The sequence below is a fragment of the Lampris incognitus genome, chromosome 6 (genome assembly GCF_029633865.1).
Source record: "Lampris incognitus isolate fLamInc1 chromosome 6, fLamInc1.hap2, whole genome shotgun sequence".
NCBI classification, from domain to species: Eukaryota; Metazoa; Chordata; class Actinopteri; order Lampriformes; family Lampridae; genus Lampris; species Lampris incognitus.
Genome location: NC_079216.1, coordinates 67,843,937 through 67,861,968, shown reverse-complemented (window position 1 = coordinate 67,861,968; position 18,032 = coordinate 67,843,937). Strand labels below are relative to the sequence as shown.

At 46.7% G+C, this 18,032-nt stretch overlaps 2 protein-coding genes across 3 annotated transcripts in view; both read right to left on the bottom strand.

Moving 5' to 3' along the window:
* LOC130114168 (DENN domain-containing protein 5B-like) overlaps positions 1–3,139 on the bottom strand; it is a 34,330-nt gene extending 31,191 nt beyond the window's left edge. For both annotated transcript variants that reach the window (XM_056281960.1, XM_056281961.1), the window contains exon 1: positions 2,954–3,139. In XM_056281960.1, coding sequence (XP_056137935.1) covers positions 2,954–3,062 — 109 coding nt within the window. In that variant the 5' untranslated portion in view covers positions 3,063–3,139. The remainder of the gene's footprint in view (positions 1–2,953) is intronic.
* A 1,008-nt stretch (positions 3,140–4,147) lies between these two features.
* armc10 (armadillo repeat containing 10) lies at positions 4,148–17,777 on the bottom strand. The gene is made up of 6 exons (XM_056281983.1): positions 17,073–17,777; positions 16,784–16,929; positions 16,419–16,553; positions 16,087–16,263; positions 15,586–15,657; positions 4,148–6,724 (listed from the first exon to the last, which is right to left on the bottom strand). Exons 1-6 carry the CDS (start codon positions 17,350–17,352, stop codon positions 6,473–6,475), a joined length of 1,062 nt encoding a protein of 353 aa, XP_056137958.1. The 5' UTR covers positions 17,353–17,777; the 3' UTR covers positions 4,148–6,472.
* Positions 17,778–18,032: the final 255 nt, after the last annotated feature.

Below are 18,032 nucleotides of genomic sequence, written 5' to 3'. Positions count from 1 at the left end.
GGGGTGTCCCACAGAGAGATAACAGGTATTCTATCTGTCCTCATCTAACAGACATGAGACAACATGGGCTGGGGTGTCCCACAGAGATAACAGGTATTCTATCTGTCCCCATCTAACAGACATAAGACAAGATAGGGCTGGGGTGTCCCACACAGAGATAACAGGTATTCTATCTGTCCCCATCTAACAGACATAAGACAACATAGGGCTGGGGTGTCCACAGAGATAACAGGTATTCTATCTGTCCCCATCTAACAGACATAAGACAACATAGGGCTGGGGTGTCCCACAGAGATAACAGGTATTCTATCTGTCCCCATCTAACAGACATAAGACAACATAGGGCTGGGTGTCCCACACAGAGATAACAGGTATTCTATCTGTCCCCATGTAACAGACATGATACAACATAGGGCTGGGGTGTCCCACACAGAGATAACAGGTATTCTATCTGTCCCCATCTAACAGACACAAGACAACATAGGGCTGGGGTGTCCCACAGAGAGATAACAGGTATTCTATCTGTCCCCATCTAACAGACATAAGACAACATAGGGCTGGGGTGTCCCACAGAGATAACAGGTATTCTATCTGTCCTCATCTAACAGACATGAGACAACATAGGGCTGGGGTGTCCCACAGAGATAACAGGTATTCTATCTGTCCTCATCTAACAGACATAAGACAACATAGGGCTGGGGTGTCCCACAGAGATAACAGGTATTCTATCTGTCCCCATCTAACAGACATAAGACAACATAGGGCTGGGGTGTCCCACAGAGATAACAGGTATTCTATCTGTCCTCATCTAACAGACATGAGACAACATAGGGCTGGGGTGTCCCACACAGAGATAACAGGTATTCTATCTGTCCCCATCTAACAGACATGAGACAACATAGGGCTGGGGTGTCCCACACAGAGATAACAGGTATTCTATCTGTCCTCATCTAACAGACATGAGACAACATAGGGCTGGGGTGTCCCACAGAGATAACAGGTATTCTATCTGTCCCCATCTAACAGACATGAGACAACATAGGGCTGGGGTGTCCCACACAGAGATAACAGGTATTCTATCTGTCCTCACCTAACAGACATGAGACAACATAGGGCTGGGGTGTCCCACAGAGATAACAGGTATTCTATCTGTCCCCATCTAACAGACATGGGACAACATAGGGTTGGGGTGTCCCACAGAGATAACAGGTATTCTATCTGTCCCCATCTAACAGACATGAGACAAGATAGGGCTGGGGTGTCCCACAGAGATAACAGGTATTCTATCTGTCCCCATCTAACGGACATGGGACAACATAGGGCTGGGGTGTCCCACAGAGATAACAGGTATTCTATCTGCCCTCATCTAACAGACATGAGACAACATAGGGCTGGGGTGTCCCACAGAGATAACAGGTATTCTATCTGTCCTCATCTAACAGACATGAGACAACATAGGGCTGGGGTGTCCCACAGAGATAACAGGTATTCTATCTGTCCCCATCTAACAGACATAAGACAACATAGGGCTGGGGTGTCCCACAGAGATAACAAGTATTCTATCTGTCCTCATCTAACAGACATGAGACAACATAGGGCTGGGATGTCCCACAGAGATAACAGGTATTCTATCTGTCCTCATCTAACAGACATAAGACAACATAGGGCTGGGGTGTCCCACAGAGATAACAAGTATTCTATCTGTCCTCATCTAACAGACATGAGACAACATAGGGCTGGGGTGTCCCACAGAGATAACAGGTATTCTATCTGTCCCCATCTAACAGACATGGGACAACATAGGGTTGGGGTGTCCCACAGAGAGATAACAGGTATTCTATCTGTCCTCATCTAACAGACATAAGACAACATAGGGCTGGGGTGTCCCACAGAGATAACAGGTATTCTATCTGTCCCCATCTAACAGACATGAGACAACATAGGGCTGGGGTGTCCCACAGAGATAACAGGTATTCTATCTGTCCTCATCTAACAGACATGAGACAACATAGGGCTGGGGTGTCCCACAGAGATAACAGGTATTCTATCTGTCCTCATCTAACAGACATGAGACAACATAGGGCTGGGGTGTCCCACAGAGATAACAGGTATTCTATCTGTCCTCATCTAACAGACATGAGACAACATGGGCTGGGGTGTCCCACAGAGATAACAGGTATTCTATCTGTCCCCATCTAACAGACATAAGACAACATAGGGCTGGGGTGTCCCACAGAGAGATAACAGGTATTCTATCTGTCCTCATCTAACAGACATGAGACAACATGGGCTGGGGTGTCCCACAGAGATAACAGGTATTCTATCTGTCCCCATCTAACAGACATAAGACAAGATAGGGCTGGGGTGTCCCACACAGAGATAACAGGTATTCTATCTGTCCCCATCTAACAGACATGAGACAACATAGGGCTGGGTTGTCCCACAGAGATAACAGGTATTCTATCTGTCCCCATCTAACAGACATGAGACAACATAGGGCTGGGTTGTCCCACAGAGATAACAGGTATTCTATCTGTCCCCATCTAACAGACATAAGACAACATGGGCTGGGGTGTCCCACACAGAGATAACAGGTATTCTATCTGTCCTCATCTAACAGACATGAGACAACATGGGCTGGGGTGTCCCACAGAGATAACAGGTATTCTATCTGTCCCCATCTAACAGACATGGGACAACATAGGGCTGGGGTGTCCCACAGAGATAACAGGTATTCTATCTGTCCTCATCTAACAGACATGAGACAACATGGGCTGGGGTGTCCCCCCGCCATCACTTCCCACACATCCTCCACTTGACAACAACCATAACACCGCCCAGTCACCGTCCCGGGCAGGGCGGCGACAGGACGGCGACAGGACGGCGACTGGGCGGCAGGATACCGTTATGGCTTCGTTTCAGCCCCGGTCGTCTCAAAGCGAGGCCCCCCTACCTGCCACATCGTCCGGTTCGAGGCCGGTCTCCGTGTCCACTCCGCAGACGACAAAATAGTGGGCGAAGCGGCAGGACGCCGACCCCGCGGCCGCAGCGAGTCCGTTCATGTTCGTAGCGTCGTGCTCGTCGCCTCCGGGTCCGTCCTCTACTTGACGTCGCGGCGGCTCATCGCTGCTGCGGAGGATGTGAAATGTCCGCCGCGCGCTCCGCAGTCCTAGCGACGATCCCGCCGCGTCGCCTCAGTGGTGTGACTCCGATGCGCCGGATCTATTCTAGCTCATCCTCTGCTCCGGGGGGAGGGGGGAGGAGAGAGAGAGAGAGGGAGAGAGAGCGTCGTCAAGCGGACTTAGTGAATTTAGAAATAAAAGAAATAAAAAAGAGAATATAAATAATAAAAAAGAGAATACAAACTGGCTGCCTGTCTGTCCAGACTGTCTGACCACAGTCTGGACAGACAGTACAGGCTCAGTGACCACAGTCTGGCCATGGAAAGGACAGACACACAACACTTCTTGGCTACCAAAAGAGCAAAGAACATGTGGTCCCTGTACGGCAGGTGAGGTGGAGACAGAGATGCACTTCCTGCTAAATTGTGAGACCTTCCAGAACATAAGAGAAAAATACCAGGAGACATTTTGAAACCAGAATCCAAATGTTCTACTGCTGGATGAGAGAGAACAATGGCCACTTATTTTAGCAGAGGGTCAAAGGTCACAGCTTGCGGCACAACATGTGTCAGAATGCCATAGCTTAAGGGTCGTGAGTGACCAAAACACTGTCAGTTGCTGTCAGTTGCTGTTGAAGTGCTGTTCTATGTTCCTGCCAGATCCATGTCTTCCTTTTTCTGTTTTTGTTTTGCCGTCACCTGCTTTGGCAACATTGTAATTAATGCAGTCATGCCAATAAAGCATCACTGAGTTGAACTGAGGATCGCCTCCACTATTGTGAAAACACAGATCTGATGACTGGATGTGTGTTTTAATACCCGTCACATATGGACATTACAGGATATTAATATCCACCATAGTAACTCGGTTCTATTCCAGAGTATTATTTTTAGCCTTACTGTTCAGGGCATTCATTGGTGGTGAACTATGATTACTCTTAAATGTCAAGTTAACTTTGACAGTTCTTAATATGAAGAAGAGAATCAGGCTGGTAATGAAAGTCAAAAGACAACCAAAAATTACGGAACATAAAAGGTATTTATTGAACCATTTGGAAAGACAAAACAAAAAGCTCACAAGAAGGTGAGTCAGTTCATCTGGACACAATGTCTATTTAGAGAAACGTTTCATCATCATCTAAGTGACCTCTTCAGTCTCACCTGACTGCAGGTACCCCACCCTTATAAACAATACAGTGGCATAACGACCAAAACCAACAATCGGTTTCATATGCAAATTGCTGTGATCATAAACTACAGTTTCAGTGGCCATGTGTACTGTTCACAGAGGATTGGGGAATAGTTGCAATCACAGCGTTGTAAGATGGTGACAGATGTACTCTTAGCGCCCCCCTCGGTTCAGGGATGGTCGTTCCCTCTTCACATAGATGGCCTCTCTGACTCCCCATTCAAACCAGCGTTCCTCCCTATCAAGGATGTGCACATCCTCATCCCTGAAAGAGCGGCCACTGGTCTGTAGATGGTGTAGACTGTGGAGTCCTGGCCTGTAGATGGTGTAGACTGTGGAGTCCTGGCCTGTAGATGGTGCAGACTGTGGAGTCCTGGCCTGTAGATGGTGTAGACTGTGGAGCCCTGGCCTGTAGATGGTGTAGACTGTGGAGTCCTGGCCTGTAGATGGTGTAGACTGTGGAGTCCTGGCCTGTAGATGGTGTAGACTGTGGAGTCCTGGCCTGTAGATGGTGTAGACTGTGGAGTCCTGGCCTATAGATGGTGCAGACTGTGGAGTCCTGGCCTGTAGATGGTGTAGACTGTGGAGTCCTGGCCTGTAGATGGTGTAGACTGTGGAGTCCTGGCCTGTAGATGGTGTAGACTGTGGAGTCCTGGCCTGTAGATGGTGTAGACTGTTGAGTCCTGGCCTGTAGTTGGTGTAGACTGTGGAGTCCTGGCCTGTAGATGGTGTAGACTGTGGAGTCCTGGCCTGATGTGTTAGCTCTCCTGTGCTGTGCCATCCTCTTGGTCAGCGTCCGTTTAGTTTCCCCAATGTACAAGTCACGGCAATCCTCCTGGCACTTAACAGCATGCACTATATTGCTGTTTGTGCCGGGGGACCCGATCCTTGGGGTGGACCAATTTCTGGCATAGGGTGTTTTGGGGCCATTGAAACTCTAGTTAATGGTCATGCCTATTTGCATACGAAAGTTATCGTTGGTTTCGGTAATTATGCAGCTGTGCTGTTTATAAGGGTGGGGATACCTACAGTCAGTTGAGATGGACGAAGTCACTTGGATGAGTGATGAAATGTTTCTCCCACTAAATGTTGTGTCCAGATGAACTGATTCACCTTTCTGTGATTTCCTAGTCTGGATTACTGAGCATGCATAAAGAAACAAAAAGATATTCCTTACTCCATAGACAAACTTCTAAATAAATATGTAACCCTAAGTCATGAGTAAGTCAGCCTCCTGCTGGGCAATACACCTGAGATATCTAATTTGGGTCCAACAAGGGGAGTGTTGAAACACATGAAATGTGCAGCATTTCAGTATACCTGAACTTGTTCATGGTACAAAATGCTTAAATCTAATTCAAAAACAACTGTCACATTTTGCATGGAAATAGTAGATATGCAGCCCCTCATACACCCACCGTTTTCTCTGTGGCTCCTCAGTACAAGCCCCCAGCAAGGCAAAACGTTCATTCACCATCTTGTGCAAAAAAGTGAGTGGCTCATTATAAATGTGGGGTGTTTAAGATCCAATCACTTTTGTCATGAAAACAATCTAAGCATTGAAAAACAAACAAGGAGAATATGTGGTAAATGTAGACATTGCTCCAACAGAATGTATCTTTTTAAAATAAATTAAAATTCAAACAAAAACACACCTATGAAAAGTCTTCCAATCCAACATCTAAATACATGACTAGCAGGGTGTGAAGTAAAATTTCCAATCTAGTGCAGTTTATGAAGACCGAGGCTGTGCATCCATGCAATGGTGCCTCCAATACATGCCAGAGCGAGAAGCAAGAAACCTCTCCAGCTGAATACGTCTCTACATGGTAGGAGTAGTAAAATGGGTCGGGATGAACAGCTAATACTGGAACATTCTCTGTTTTGGCAGTGGGTTCAGGGTCATAAATTTTGCCTGATACGTAGGTGTCTTTGTGGCAATCTTACAAGGATAGGGTGGATTGAGGCAACTTAGGTAGCAGTAGGAGGCTCTGGGGGTGTAAGCTGGGGGAACAGCGACAGGTGTGAATTGGTCACCACAGGCTGATCCTGTTTAAGGTTGCTGTTGACAGACAAAAGGTTGAACTGTAAGGGTGTTAGATGGAAGGCTTTGGTAACGTCTGCAAATGCAAAGGCTGAACACGGGTGGAGTGCAGGGAATTCTATGTCAGAAAACGGGCCACTTGGGCCTGGACCTCCCCAACAGGATGGGAAAGCAGCTGGAGCAGTCTGCTGTGGAGCTGGGGAGACTCATCAAGCAGAACCCGGAACAGGCAGTCCTGCTTCCCTCTCAGTTCATCAGCCACTTGGGCAGAGGGCCTCCAGGCCTTCAGGTTCCCTGCAAATGTCAGCAGTCGAAGAAGTACCTCAAGGGGGGTTCGTATGTCAAACAACAGCACAACAGATGCTGGTACCTAAGACAAAAAGCACGGCAAACAACAATATGAAGATGAGAAAGTAACATGATCTTCGGTTGTGCATGTTGGTAGAGGTTTCACAATTGACTTTCACTTGATTCTATGTGAATCACGAAGAATTATAGTTCATACGATGGTCAACTCACAGTACTGTACAAGGACTCTAAAAAGGTGCTCAAGCCTTTCAAACTGAATATAGTCAAGTTTTATCATTGCTATGCTAATGCTAGGAAAAAGACATAAGAATTTTAAGACTTTTCCACAGCGCCAAAGTCGGTTGAATGGGAAATATGTGGAAAAAAGTTGTTAATATGCAGCGTCAAGCAAAAAAAAAAAAAACCTAACAAAAATGTTCTGCCTTTCAGTCTGTGGATGCTCAGCCTCTGAGGCGGATCCTCTTATGCGACCAAGTCTGACAGGAAATGACAGAGACCTGGCTACCATAATTTCAAAGCCCTTATTAAAAGATTTCAACTGTGTTTAACCATCGCAGTTTTCATGATATAAAATGAATGAAGGTGAATGGCTGCTCTGCTGGAGGACTTTCATTCATAAAACAATGGTAAGAAAACAGCTCAGCTGTGGGAAATGTTTTAGTGTAGCTACGGAGAGGTTTTCCAGCTGTGACTGTAATTAATCCTACTCTTGAAATTGTATTTTTATAGCAGCATTTTAACACTGGAGACTATTGCACTTCCACGTGGTGGCGGGGTGAAAAAGGCTAATTATTTTTGGTTCCTCCAGTGTTCCTCCACTTCTCCATTGCTGAGATCAGCAGTGAATGATTTGCTGGCTTGCAAATATGAACAATTTCTCACTTACTTTCAAGACTCATACCCATAGAAGGCTAAGAAGCTAATTAAGTAACAGGCAGCAGTTTGTAAAGATAGGTGAACATAAATCGTCATGAATGGATATTACTTGTGGTGTACCCCAGGGGTCGGTTTTAGGTCCAAAACTGTTGATTCTGTACTTAAATGATATATGCAAGATATCAACAATATGGAAATTTGTTTTATTTGCGGATGACAGGAAGATATTTTGTTCTGGTGAGAATTTACAGCCGCTTTTGGAGGTGACCAAAATAGAAAATTAAAACGGTGGTTTGACGTGTAGGTCAGGTGAGTCAGCCGTACTAAATTGTCCCTAGGGGTGTGTGTGTGTGTGTGTATGTGTGTGTGTGTTGGCCCTGTGATGGCCTGGCGGCCTGTTCAGGGTGTCTCCCCGCCTGCCGCCCAATGACTGCTAAGATAGGCTCCAGCATCCCCACGACCCTGAGAGCAGAATAAGCGATTTGGCTAAGGGATGGATGGATGGTTTGGCAAAAACAAATTATCCTTAAATCTGGACAAAACAAAGTTTATGTTGTTTGGAAATTATAAAATACACACCAAAGTAAAAGTAGTGATCCACAATGTCCAACTAGAAAGAGTATATGAAAATAAATGTCTAGGTGTGGTACTAGACCACAAAATCTGCTGGAAACCTCAGATAACATATGTGCGAGCAAAGCTGACAAGGAGCATTGCATCATGGGAAAAGCAAGTCACATTCTGGATCATAAATCATCGTACACTCTGTACTGTTCATTTATTTTACCATATCTGATCTAGTGTGGAGGTATGGGGTAAGACCTACAAAACCAACCTACAACCATTATGTATACTACAAAAAAGAGCCATAAGGATAGTTAACAATGTAGGATATGGTGAACACACCAACAAGCTATTTTTTTTAATTTATTTCTGATTTTTCCCTTTTTCTCCCAATTTAGTGGCCAATCGATCCCTATCTTAATTCAAATACCCACCCTCGTACTGCATGCGTTCGCCAACTGCATCTCTCCGGCCGGTGGTTCGGCCTGGCGTCGCCTCGCCACTTTCGTGACAAGGCGACTCCAGGCCGAACCACTGCTTTTTCCGACACACACAGAGACGCATTCATGCGACGAACACAAGCCGACTCCGCCCCCCTCCCGAAGACAGCGCCGCCAATTATTGCTGCTTCACTGAGTCCGGCCATAGTCAGATCTGACGAGACCGGGGTGCGAACCCCGGTCCCCAGTGGGCAACTGCATCGACACAAAGCCGATGCTTAGACCGCTACACCACCGCAGACCCCCAACAAGCTATTTTTAAAGTCACTGAAGTTCAGGGATTTAGTGGAATTTAACACAGCACAAATAATGTTCAAAGCAAGAAACAATCTATTACCCAGTAATATACAAAAATATTGTCAGATAAAGGGTCTAGCCTCTCTGCAGGAATTTGGTATCAGAGCCCATGCTATGTGTGGAGGTGAGTCCAACTATATCTAATTGGTACTGCTCCACCTCCCACACCAACTCAGGCTCCTTCCCTGTCAAGAGCAGTGACATTCCACGTTCCGAGGACCAGTCTACGATGCTGGAAGTCGGCATGCCCCGGTCCCCACCTTTTCCTACTGCAAGGCCTGCATTGCACCCTACCCCAATGCTCATCCCTGTGGGTGGTGGGTCCATGGGGCGGTGGCTATATGTTGCTTTTTCGGGCTGGGTCTGACCGGGCCCCATGGGCCAAGGACCAGCCGCCAGACATTCACTGGCAAGCTCCCTTCCCAGGTCTGGCTCCAGGAAGGGATCCCGGTTTCCCTTTTCTGAGCGAGGTGCTGTAGCTCTGCTGTTGTAATTTCATCGGGTTTCGCTACTGGAAAATGGTGGATTGCTCCCTCCGGGTTGGGGGTGAGTCGTTACCTCAAGTGAAGGAGTTCAAGTATCTCAGGATCTTGTTCACGTGTGAGGGTAGGATGGAGTGGGAGATTGACAGGCGGACTGGTGCAGCATCAGCAGTAATGCGGACGTTGTACCGGACTGTTGTGGTGAAGAGGGAGCTGAGCCGGAAGACAAAGCTCTCAATTTACCAGTCAATCTTCGTTCCAACCCTCACCTATGGTCATGAGCTTTGGGTAGTGACGGAAAGGGTGAGATCGCGGATACAAGCGGCTGAAATGAGTTTCCTCCGTAGGGTGTCTGGGCTCAGCCTTAGAGATAGGGTGAGGAGCTTGTACATCTGGAGGGACCTTGGAGTAGAGCCGCTCCTCCTTCATGTTGAAAGGAGCCAGCTGAGGTGGTTCGGGCATCTGATTAGGATGCCTCCTGGGCACCTTCCTTTGGAGGTTTTCCAGGCAGGTCCAACTGGGAGGAGACCCCGGGGTAGACCCAGAACTCGCTGGAGGGATGACATGTCCAATCTGGCCTGGGAACATCTTGGGATCCCCTAGGAGGAGCTGGAGGGCGTTGCTGGGGAGAGGGACATCTGGAGTGCCCTACTTAGCTTGCTGGCACTGCGACCCGACCCCGGAGAAACGGCTGATGATGAGATGAGATGAGACGAGATTCTCAGATAAAAAAGGGGAATATAATTTCATTATGTGTTCGTACAACTTTGAGGAGCATGGGCATTTCAATCTGTGGGGTAAAATTGTGGAACGGTGTGAGCATGGAACTCCAAGTACAAACATTACACAGTTCAAGAAGAAGTACAAAGGACTGACTGATTATCAAGAGCTATACGGATGACAAAGAGTTGTGTTAACTGTTTAAGTTTTATTTATCTCTAAACATTTTTCTTTCTGTCACTGAGTGGATATTTGGGTGGCACGTAGCACAGAGGTCTTGGTACATGATATTAGGATGTTTTTTTCCTTTCTTTTTTTTTCTCTTTCTCTCATGTTTTTGATTTTTTTCCCCCTCCCATTGTTCACAGTAGTTGAGTTTGTGTTGCGCAACACAACTTGCATTGAATTTGAATTATACAGTACAGTGGGAATTAACCCAGCCACTGAGGATGCACAAGCCAGTGCATTCTTAGTTCCGGTCCCAAGCCCAGCTAAATGGGGACGGTTGAATCAGGAAGGGCAGCATAAAACCTTTGTCAAATCAAATATGCGGATCGTAAATCAGATTTCCACACCGGATCAGTCGAGGCCCGGGTTACCAACCACCGCCAACAGTACTGTTGGTCAGCAGCAGAGGTGTGAAAACCAGGTCCAGAAAGTAAATGTCCAAACCGTGTATTTGCTCCAACCATGTTACTAAACCAGCTGGTTCCATTAGCTAGTTTCCCCTACCTAGTTGAGGAGTGGTGTTGACTAGGACCTGCTGGTGTAGTGCATAAGTGGAGCAAATACATGGTTTGGACTTTTACTTTCTGGACCTGGTTTTTACACCTCTGGTCAGCAGGGTGCTGGTGGAAACTATGCTACTGTTGGGTGAAGGAGAAGGAGAGGGGGAAGGCATGTGCAGAGGCAGCGAGAGAGGAGGAAGGGTAGGAGTGTGGAGGTGAGAGTGAGAACTTTGAATGTTGGCACTATGACTGGTAAAGGGAGAGAGCTGGCTGATATGATGGAAAGAAGGAAGGTAGGCATACTGTGTGTGCAAAAGACGAGGTGGAAGGGGAGTAAGGCCAGGAGCATCGGAGATGGGTTCAAATTCTTCAACCATGGTGTGGATGGGAGGAGAAATGGGGTAGGGGTAATTCTGAAGGAAGAGTATGTCAAGAGTGTGTTGGAGGTGAAGAGTGTCAGACAGAGTGATGAGTATGAAGCTGGAAATCGAAGGTGTATTGATGAATGCTATCAGTGCATATGCCCTGCAAGTTGGGTGTGAGATGGAAGAGAAAGAAGAATTCTGGAGTGAGTAGGATGAAGTGGCGGAGAGGGTACCCAAGGAGAGAGTGATGATTGGAGCAGATTTCAATAGGCATGTTAGTGAAGAGAGCAGAAGTGATGAGGAGGTGATGGGTAGGTATGGTGTCAAGGAGAGGAATGTGGAAGATAAGATAAGACAAGATAAGATAAGATAATGATAAATCCATCTTACATAGCGCTTTTCTAACACTCAAAGTGGCTTTACAATAAACGGGCTGAAACAAGACAACAGATAAACATAACACTGACATACAGGGGTGGATGGGAAGGGGGGCTACGAGAGGGAGAAGCGGCAGCCATACACGACACCAGCAGTACTCTCCCACTTAAACGCATATGAAAGGGCAAGAAAAACACAAAACAGCACTGTAGACATTGATGTTGTGTGGGGGTTTACTCCCGCAGCCTATTCCTCTCCCGAGGTATCCACTAGGCAGTGGCACTACTTAACCCATAGCTGGGGGTGGTTCGTGGGCATCAGGGAATATCCACACACTGGTGGGCCTGCTTACCGCACGTCTAGGGGCCAGACCTCCTCCGAGTCCCTTGTAGTTCAGCCAGGGTCCAAGGTGTACCCGTTATCGTGTGTCACCAAGAGGAGGCGCTACAGGCGCTGTTGGAGAGGCTATGTACTGGCAGGGAGAGACTTATACGTACGTGCTCGGCTCTCCTGTTTGCATTTCTGCTAGCCAGCGGTGAAGGTTGAGAGTGAGACGTGACAGCACACAACTCTACACCAACACACTAGACGCTTCACAACAACCCCACTTCTTATACAACAATGTCACACACACAAGATAAGACAAGATACTTTATTGTCATTGTGTGCACACAATGAAATTTTGTTTGGTGACTCTCAGTTCAGCAACACTAGACAAGGTTAATGATTAAAAACAAGGACAAACAACATTTAGTATAACAGGTGAGGTAGTAAAAATAAGTGAGGTAGCAAAAATTATAATGAGACAATAAAAGAAAGCAGCGGCTTTTAAAGCTCAAAATAGTGCATGGGGGTTATTGCACACAGGACAGACAGATGGTGGTGAATTTTGCGAAAAAGTTGGAAATGGCTGTGGTGAATACATATTTCAAGAAGAGGGAGGAACACAGGGTGACGTACAAGAGTGGAGGAAAGTGCACACAGGTGGACTAGATCTTATGTAGAAGGCGCGATCTGAAAGTGATTGGAGACTGCAAGGTGGTGACAGGGGAGAACGTTGCTAGGCAGCATCAGATGGTGGTCTGTAGGATGACTTTCAAGACCAAGAAGAGGAAAAGAATGAAGGCGGAGCCAAGGATCAAATGGTGGAAGTTGAAGAAGGAAGACTGTTGTGTGGAGTTCAGGCAGGAGGTAAGACAGGCATTGGGTGGTAGTGAAGAGTTGCCGGATGGCTGGACAACCACTGCAGAAATAGTGAGGGAGACAGCTAGGAAGGTACTTGGTGTGTCATCAGCACAGAGGAAGGAAGACAAGGCGACTTGGTGGTGGAATGAAGAAGTACAGCAAAGTATACAGAGGAAGAGGTTGGCAAAGAAGTGGGATAGTCAGAGAAATAAAGAACGTAGACAGGCATACAAAGAGATGCAGCGTAAAGTGAAGAGGTGGCAAAGGCAAAGGAAAACGCGTATGGTGAGTTGTATGACAGGTTAGACACTAAGGAAAGAGAAAAGGACTTGTACTAATTGGCTAGACAGAGGGACCGAGCTGGGAAGGATGTGCAGCAGGTTAGAGATGGAAATGTGCTGACAAGCGAGGAGAGTGTGCTGAGAAGGTGGAAGGAGTACTTTGAGGGGCTGATGAATGAAGAAAATGAGAGAGAGAGAAGGTTGGATGATGTGGGGATAGTGAATCAGGAAGTGCAGTGGATTAGCAAGGAGGAAGTGAGGGCAGCTATGAAGAAGATGAAGAGTGGAAAGGCGGTTGGTCCCGATGACATACCTGTGGAGGCATGGAGATGTTTAGGAGAGATGGCAGTGGAGTTTTTAACTAGATTGTTTAACACAATGTTGGAAAGTGAGAGGATGCCTGAGGAGTGCAGAAGAAGCATACTGGTACCGATTTTCAAGAACAAGGGTGATGTGCAGAGCTGCAGCAACTACAGAGGTATCAAGTTGATCAGCCACAGCATGAAGATTTGGGAAAGAGTAATCGAAGCTAGGTTAAGAGGAGAGGTGACGATTAGCGAGCAGCAGTATGGTTTCATGCCACGAAAGAGCACCACAGATGTGATGTTTGCTTTGAGAATGTTGATTGAGAAGGATAGAGAAGGCCAGAAGGAGTTACATTGTGTCTTTGTAGATTTAGAGAAAGCATATGACAGGGTGCCGAGAGAGGAGGTGTGGTATTGTATGAGGAAGTCGGGAGTTGCAGAGAAGTATGTAGGAGTGGTGCAGGATATGTATGAGGGAAGTGTGACAATGGTGAGGTGTGTGGTTGGAATGACAGATGGGTTCAAGGTGGAGGTGGGATTACATCAAGGATCGGCTCTGAGCCCTTTCTTGTTTGCAATGGTGATGGACACGTTGACGGACGAGATCAGGCAGGAGTCTCCGTGGACTATGATGTTTGCGGATGACATTGTGATCTGTAGCGAGAGTAGGGTGCAGGTTGAGGAGAGCCTGGAGAGGTGGAGGTATGCACTGGAGAGAAGAGGAATGAAAGTCAGTAGGAGCAAGAAGGAATACCTATGCGTGAATGAGAGGGAGGACAGTGGAATGGTGAGGATGCAAGTAGAGGTGACGAAGGCATGCGAGTTTATATACTTGGGGTCAACTGTCCAAAGTAACGGGGAGTGTAGAAGAGAGGTGAAGAAGAGAGTGCAGGCAGGGTGGAGTGGGTGGAGAAGTGACAGAAGGGTACCAGCAAGAGTTAAAGGGAAGGTTTACAAGACAGTTGTGAGACCAGCTATGTTGGTCTCAGTAGCACTGATGAAAAGACGGGAGGTGGAGCTGGAGGCGGCAGAGTTAAAGATGCTGAGATTTTCATTGGGAGTGATGAAGAAGTGGTTTGGACATGTGTGGAGGAGAGATACTGGGTATATTGGGAGAAGGATGCTGAATATGGAGCTGCCAGGGGAGAGGAAAAGAGGAGGGCCAAAGAGGAGGTTTATGGATGTGGTGAGGGAGGACATGCAGGTGACTGGGGTGACAGAGGAAGATGCAGAGGACAGGAAGAGATGGAAACGGATGATCCGCTGTGGCGCCCCCCAACGGGAGCAGCCAAAAGTAGTAGTAGAACATAACAGTGGGAATTGAGTTTGTAATGTATAGTAAGCGGAATTAACTTAAGAGTAGGTGAGCAGAGGTAGGAAAAAATAAGTGTATACTTCCTCCTACTCCTTTTCGAACATGTAACAAATAATCTGATGTATATGCAGATTGTTTGCTGAGTTTGATGTATGGATTTGTTGATCACTTCAGATTATTGGCAATGGCTTATCTGTATGTTATAGCCTGCTTATTTACATGTTCAAAATAAACACTTGCTGTCTGATCCAACTCAACCGTAGATGTGAGTCGCGCATGCGTAAGGTTGTGTTAGATTGGGCAGGGACGGAAAGCAGCGTTGGTTGAGCAAGCTAGAAAGTGAATGAAGAGAGGGAGCGGCGATAGCGAGAACAAATGTTTTTCGAAGGTTTTAATCACCGAAACCACGAGAGGTTCTTCATCATACACTCAGTCAATCAGCAGAGCAGCCATTCACCTTGCTTCATTTTATATCATGAAAACTGCGACGGTTAATCACATTTGAAGTCTTTAAACAAGGGCTTTAAAATTATGAAAGCCTGATCTCTGTCATTTCCTGTCAGACTTGGTTGCTTTTGTGCAAGGGTCCACCTAGGAGGCTGCACATCTACTGACAGAAAGGCAAAACATTTTATTGGGGAGATTTTTTTTAGCTTGATGCTGCATATTAACAAATGGTTTTTTTCCGTATTTCCCGTTCAGTCAACTTGGGCGCTGTGCAAAAGTCTTATAATGGCAGGGAAAACACTGGTTTTTCTTTCTGTGTGTGCGTGCATTTTCCTAATCCTCTCCAGGCTGCCTCCTGGCAGAATAAATTAAGTCTTTCTGGCAGATGAGTGCATGCTTAAATTCTCCGTTTTAAATTACAGGGAAAAAAACCAGCTACCTTGTTTTCATCAACGCATTATCAATTCAACATACCATACCTGGGTTTGTACAATGTCATCCATCATATCTGGATTAGATGATAAATTCACAAGGACTTTTAAAGCTTGAATCTGGAAAAAAGGAGCAAGATTCAAAAGCAGCTTTCTTTCAGAACCTAAAGAACATTACCCTTCATTCCAAAGAGGCTGACATTTTCCAAGTGTCTCATAATAGAAGCAGTACAAAGCTCCTACTCTAAAAGTAGGGCTAGGCGACATGGACAAAATCAAATATCACGATATCTTTCACAGTACCAAGCAGAGGCATTCACTTTTGATTTCACCCCTGTAACAGTCTAATAAGGTCAGAAAATGACATCATTTTACTGTAATGCAGCCCTTAAGACCAGAGAACAACATGATACATGATGACCAAAATTCCAGACGATATCTAGTCTCATACATCATATTTATATCATATTGATATACTGTCCCCCTCTATCCGAGAAGCTAAAATACAGACTGAGTAACAAAAGCACAAGAAAGCAGAGGCCAACTCACCTGTAATGCTTCATTGCTCACAATGAGAAGAGAGAATAAAAGCTTGATTGATCCCTTTAGCAAGTGTTGATACTTGTCTGTGACTGATAGGTTTGTCAGAAGCCTTAAGGCAGCCAACTGAAGGTCAGAATTAACTGGAGATATTTCAATCAGCTCCACCACTTGTGACACATAAACCTATTGAAGCAAAAATATAAATAAGCCCGTTTAGTTCAACATCATCACTTGTGAGGTGACTGTTTGAAATAAGAGGTAGAACATAATGTCTTCATTTCAGACAACTGGGGACAGGTCATGTGGTGTGCTGTAATTACTAGAAATGCATCATGTACCTTTAGCTCCTCTTGGTTTTGAATATTCATGCTTAGGTTATTCAAAGCATTCAGTGTTTGCACTCTAACTTTGGGTTCAGGATCAGAAAGAAAGCTGGCTATCGTATGAAGACCCCCTAGTTCCCGGATGAGATCCTGGTGGAGCAGAAAAGCATAGTGGAATCATGCAGCCTCAAGACATCTTTCTGCAAATGTATTAATGGCATACAATAGTAAGTGAGATATCTGACAACATTCGTACGCTTACAAAATAATAGTTGCCATTTCACTCAACCTCAATATAAGAATGTTCGTGTTTCAAATTCTGATGGTAATGTTATTTGCCTGGCGTAGTCATTTGAGAGAGATAAGTTGTTTTCCTGTACCTGGTTACCCGTGAAGGCAGCAGCATTTCCCAAGGTGAGCAGGATCTGACACTTGTGAGATGGATTACTGGTGGTTTGAAGACATGACAGCAACATATTCAGATGATGTGGCTCCAGGCTTCCAGAAGGTTTGGAGCCGATGTCGTCTACAGACGAAAATACGACATTAGCTCAATAAACAATGACTGACAACACAGAGAGGGAATATCTGTCCAACGTTAGCTGCAGGCGTTTGCCGACACATGCTTACACATGAGTGACCAAACTTAAAAAACAGAAGTGCTTCCACCTGATGCAGCCTCCGCAGCCCAGCGGCCCTCCGCACGGCCGCCCACCACATCCAGCCCGGACACTCTGGCCAGCAGGCTCCCCGGCTGCACAGCACCCTCGCGAGGTTGACCGCCCTTGACCCCGCGAGTGTCGCCGCCGGAGGCCCTTTTCTTGTTTCTTCTCCAGCCCCCTCCGCTGACGAGTTTATAAATCCCGTAGGAGGCGCCGGCCCCGGCGATTAGCCCCAGCAAGGCCGTCGTGCTGCCGAGTTTGGGGGCAGCGCCGCCGCCATCGCCCATGCTGCTCTCCGAGCCTGGAGAGCCGCTGCTCGCTACCTAGCTAGCTAGCTGACGTTAGCTACCAACTAGCACAGCGGCTAGGCAGCTGACGGACAAACGACACAACTGTACAAAAATCAAAATGTGTAGCCTACCTACACCCTTAACTAGGCACGTCACCAGCGTGCTTCAATAATCAGCGACTGGCGGAACCTCACGTAGCCGCGCTCGTCATGCCAGTCTTCAGGCAGCGAGCCGAGGCGGGCTAACCAGATGGGCGCCTTGCCCGACATGTCCGGTCCGCGGCTAGCGGCTAGCGGCGGCGGCTAGCGGCGGCGGATGGCGGCCGACTAAAGGTTTCACGGAGTTGACCGAGGCCCGTTGAATGGACCGCAGACTGAGCCCGCAACGTTTTAATTTCGAAATACCTGAGACGTCTGCCAAACTCGTTTAATCACTGCTAAAACACGAAACAACCGCCAACCCACGCCGTCACATACGATTAGCTTTGTTTCTTCCTTCCCTGTGCATTAGTTGTCCAACATTGTTTACTAGGGTTTCAGCCAGCGTCCGTCAGTTACCTGGCAACGGTAAACCGAGAATAGCCAATCAGAGGACGAGGCTGTAAAACAAACGGTGAAGTCACAGTCAACCTGTAACTTTGATCTAACTTGTTAGTTATGTTTTAGCTCGTCTCCCCC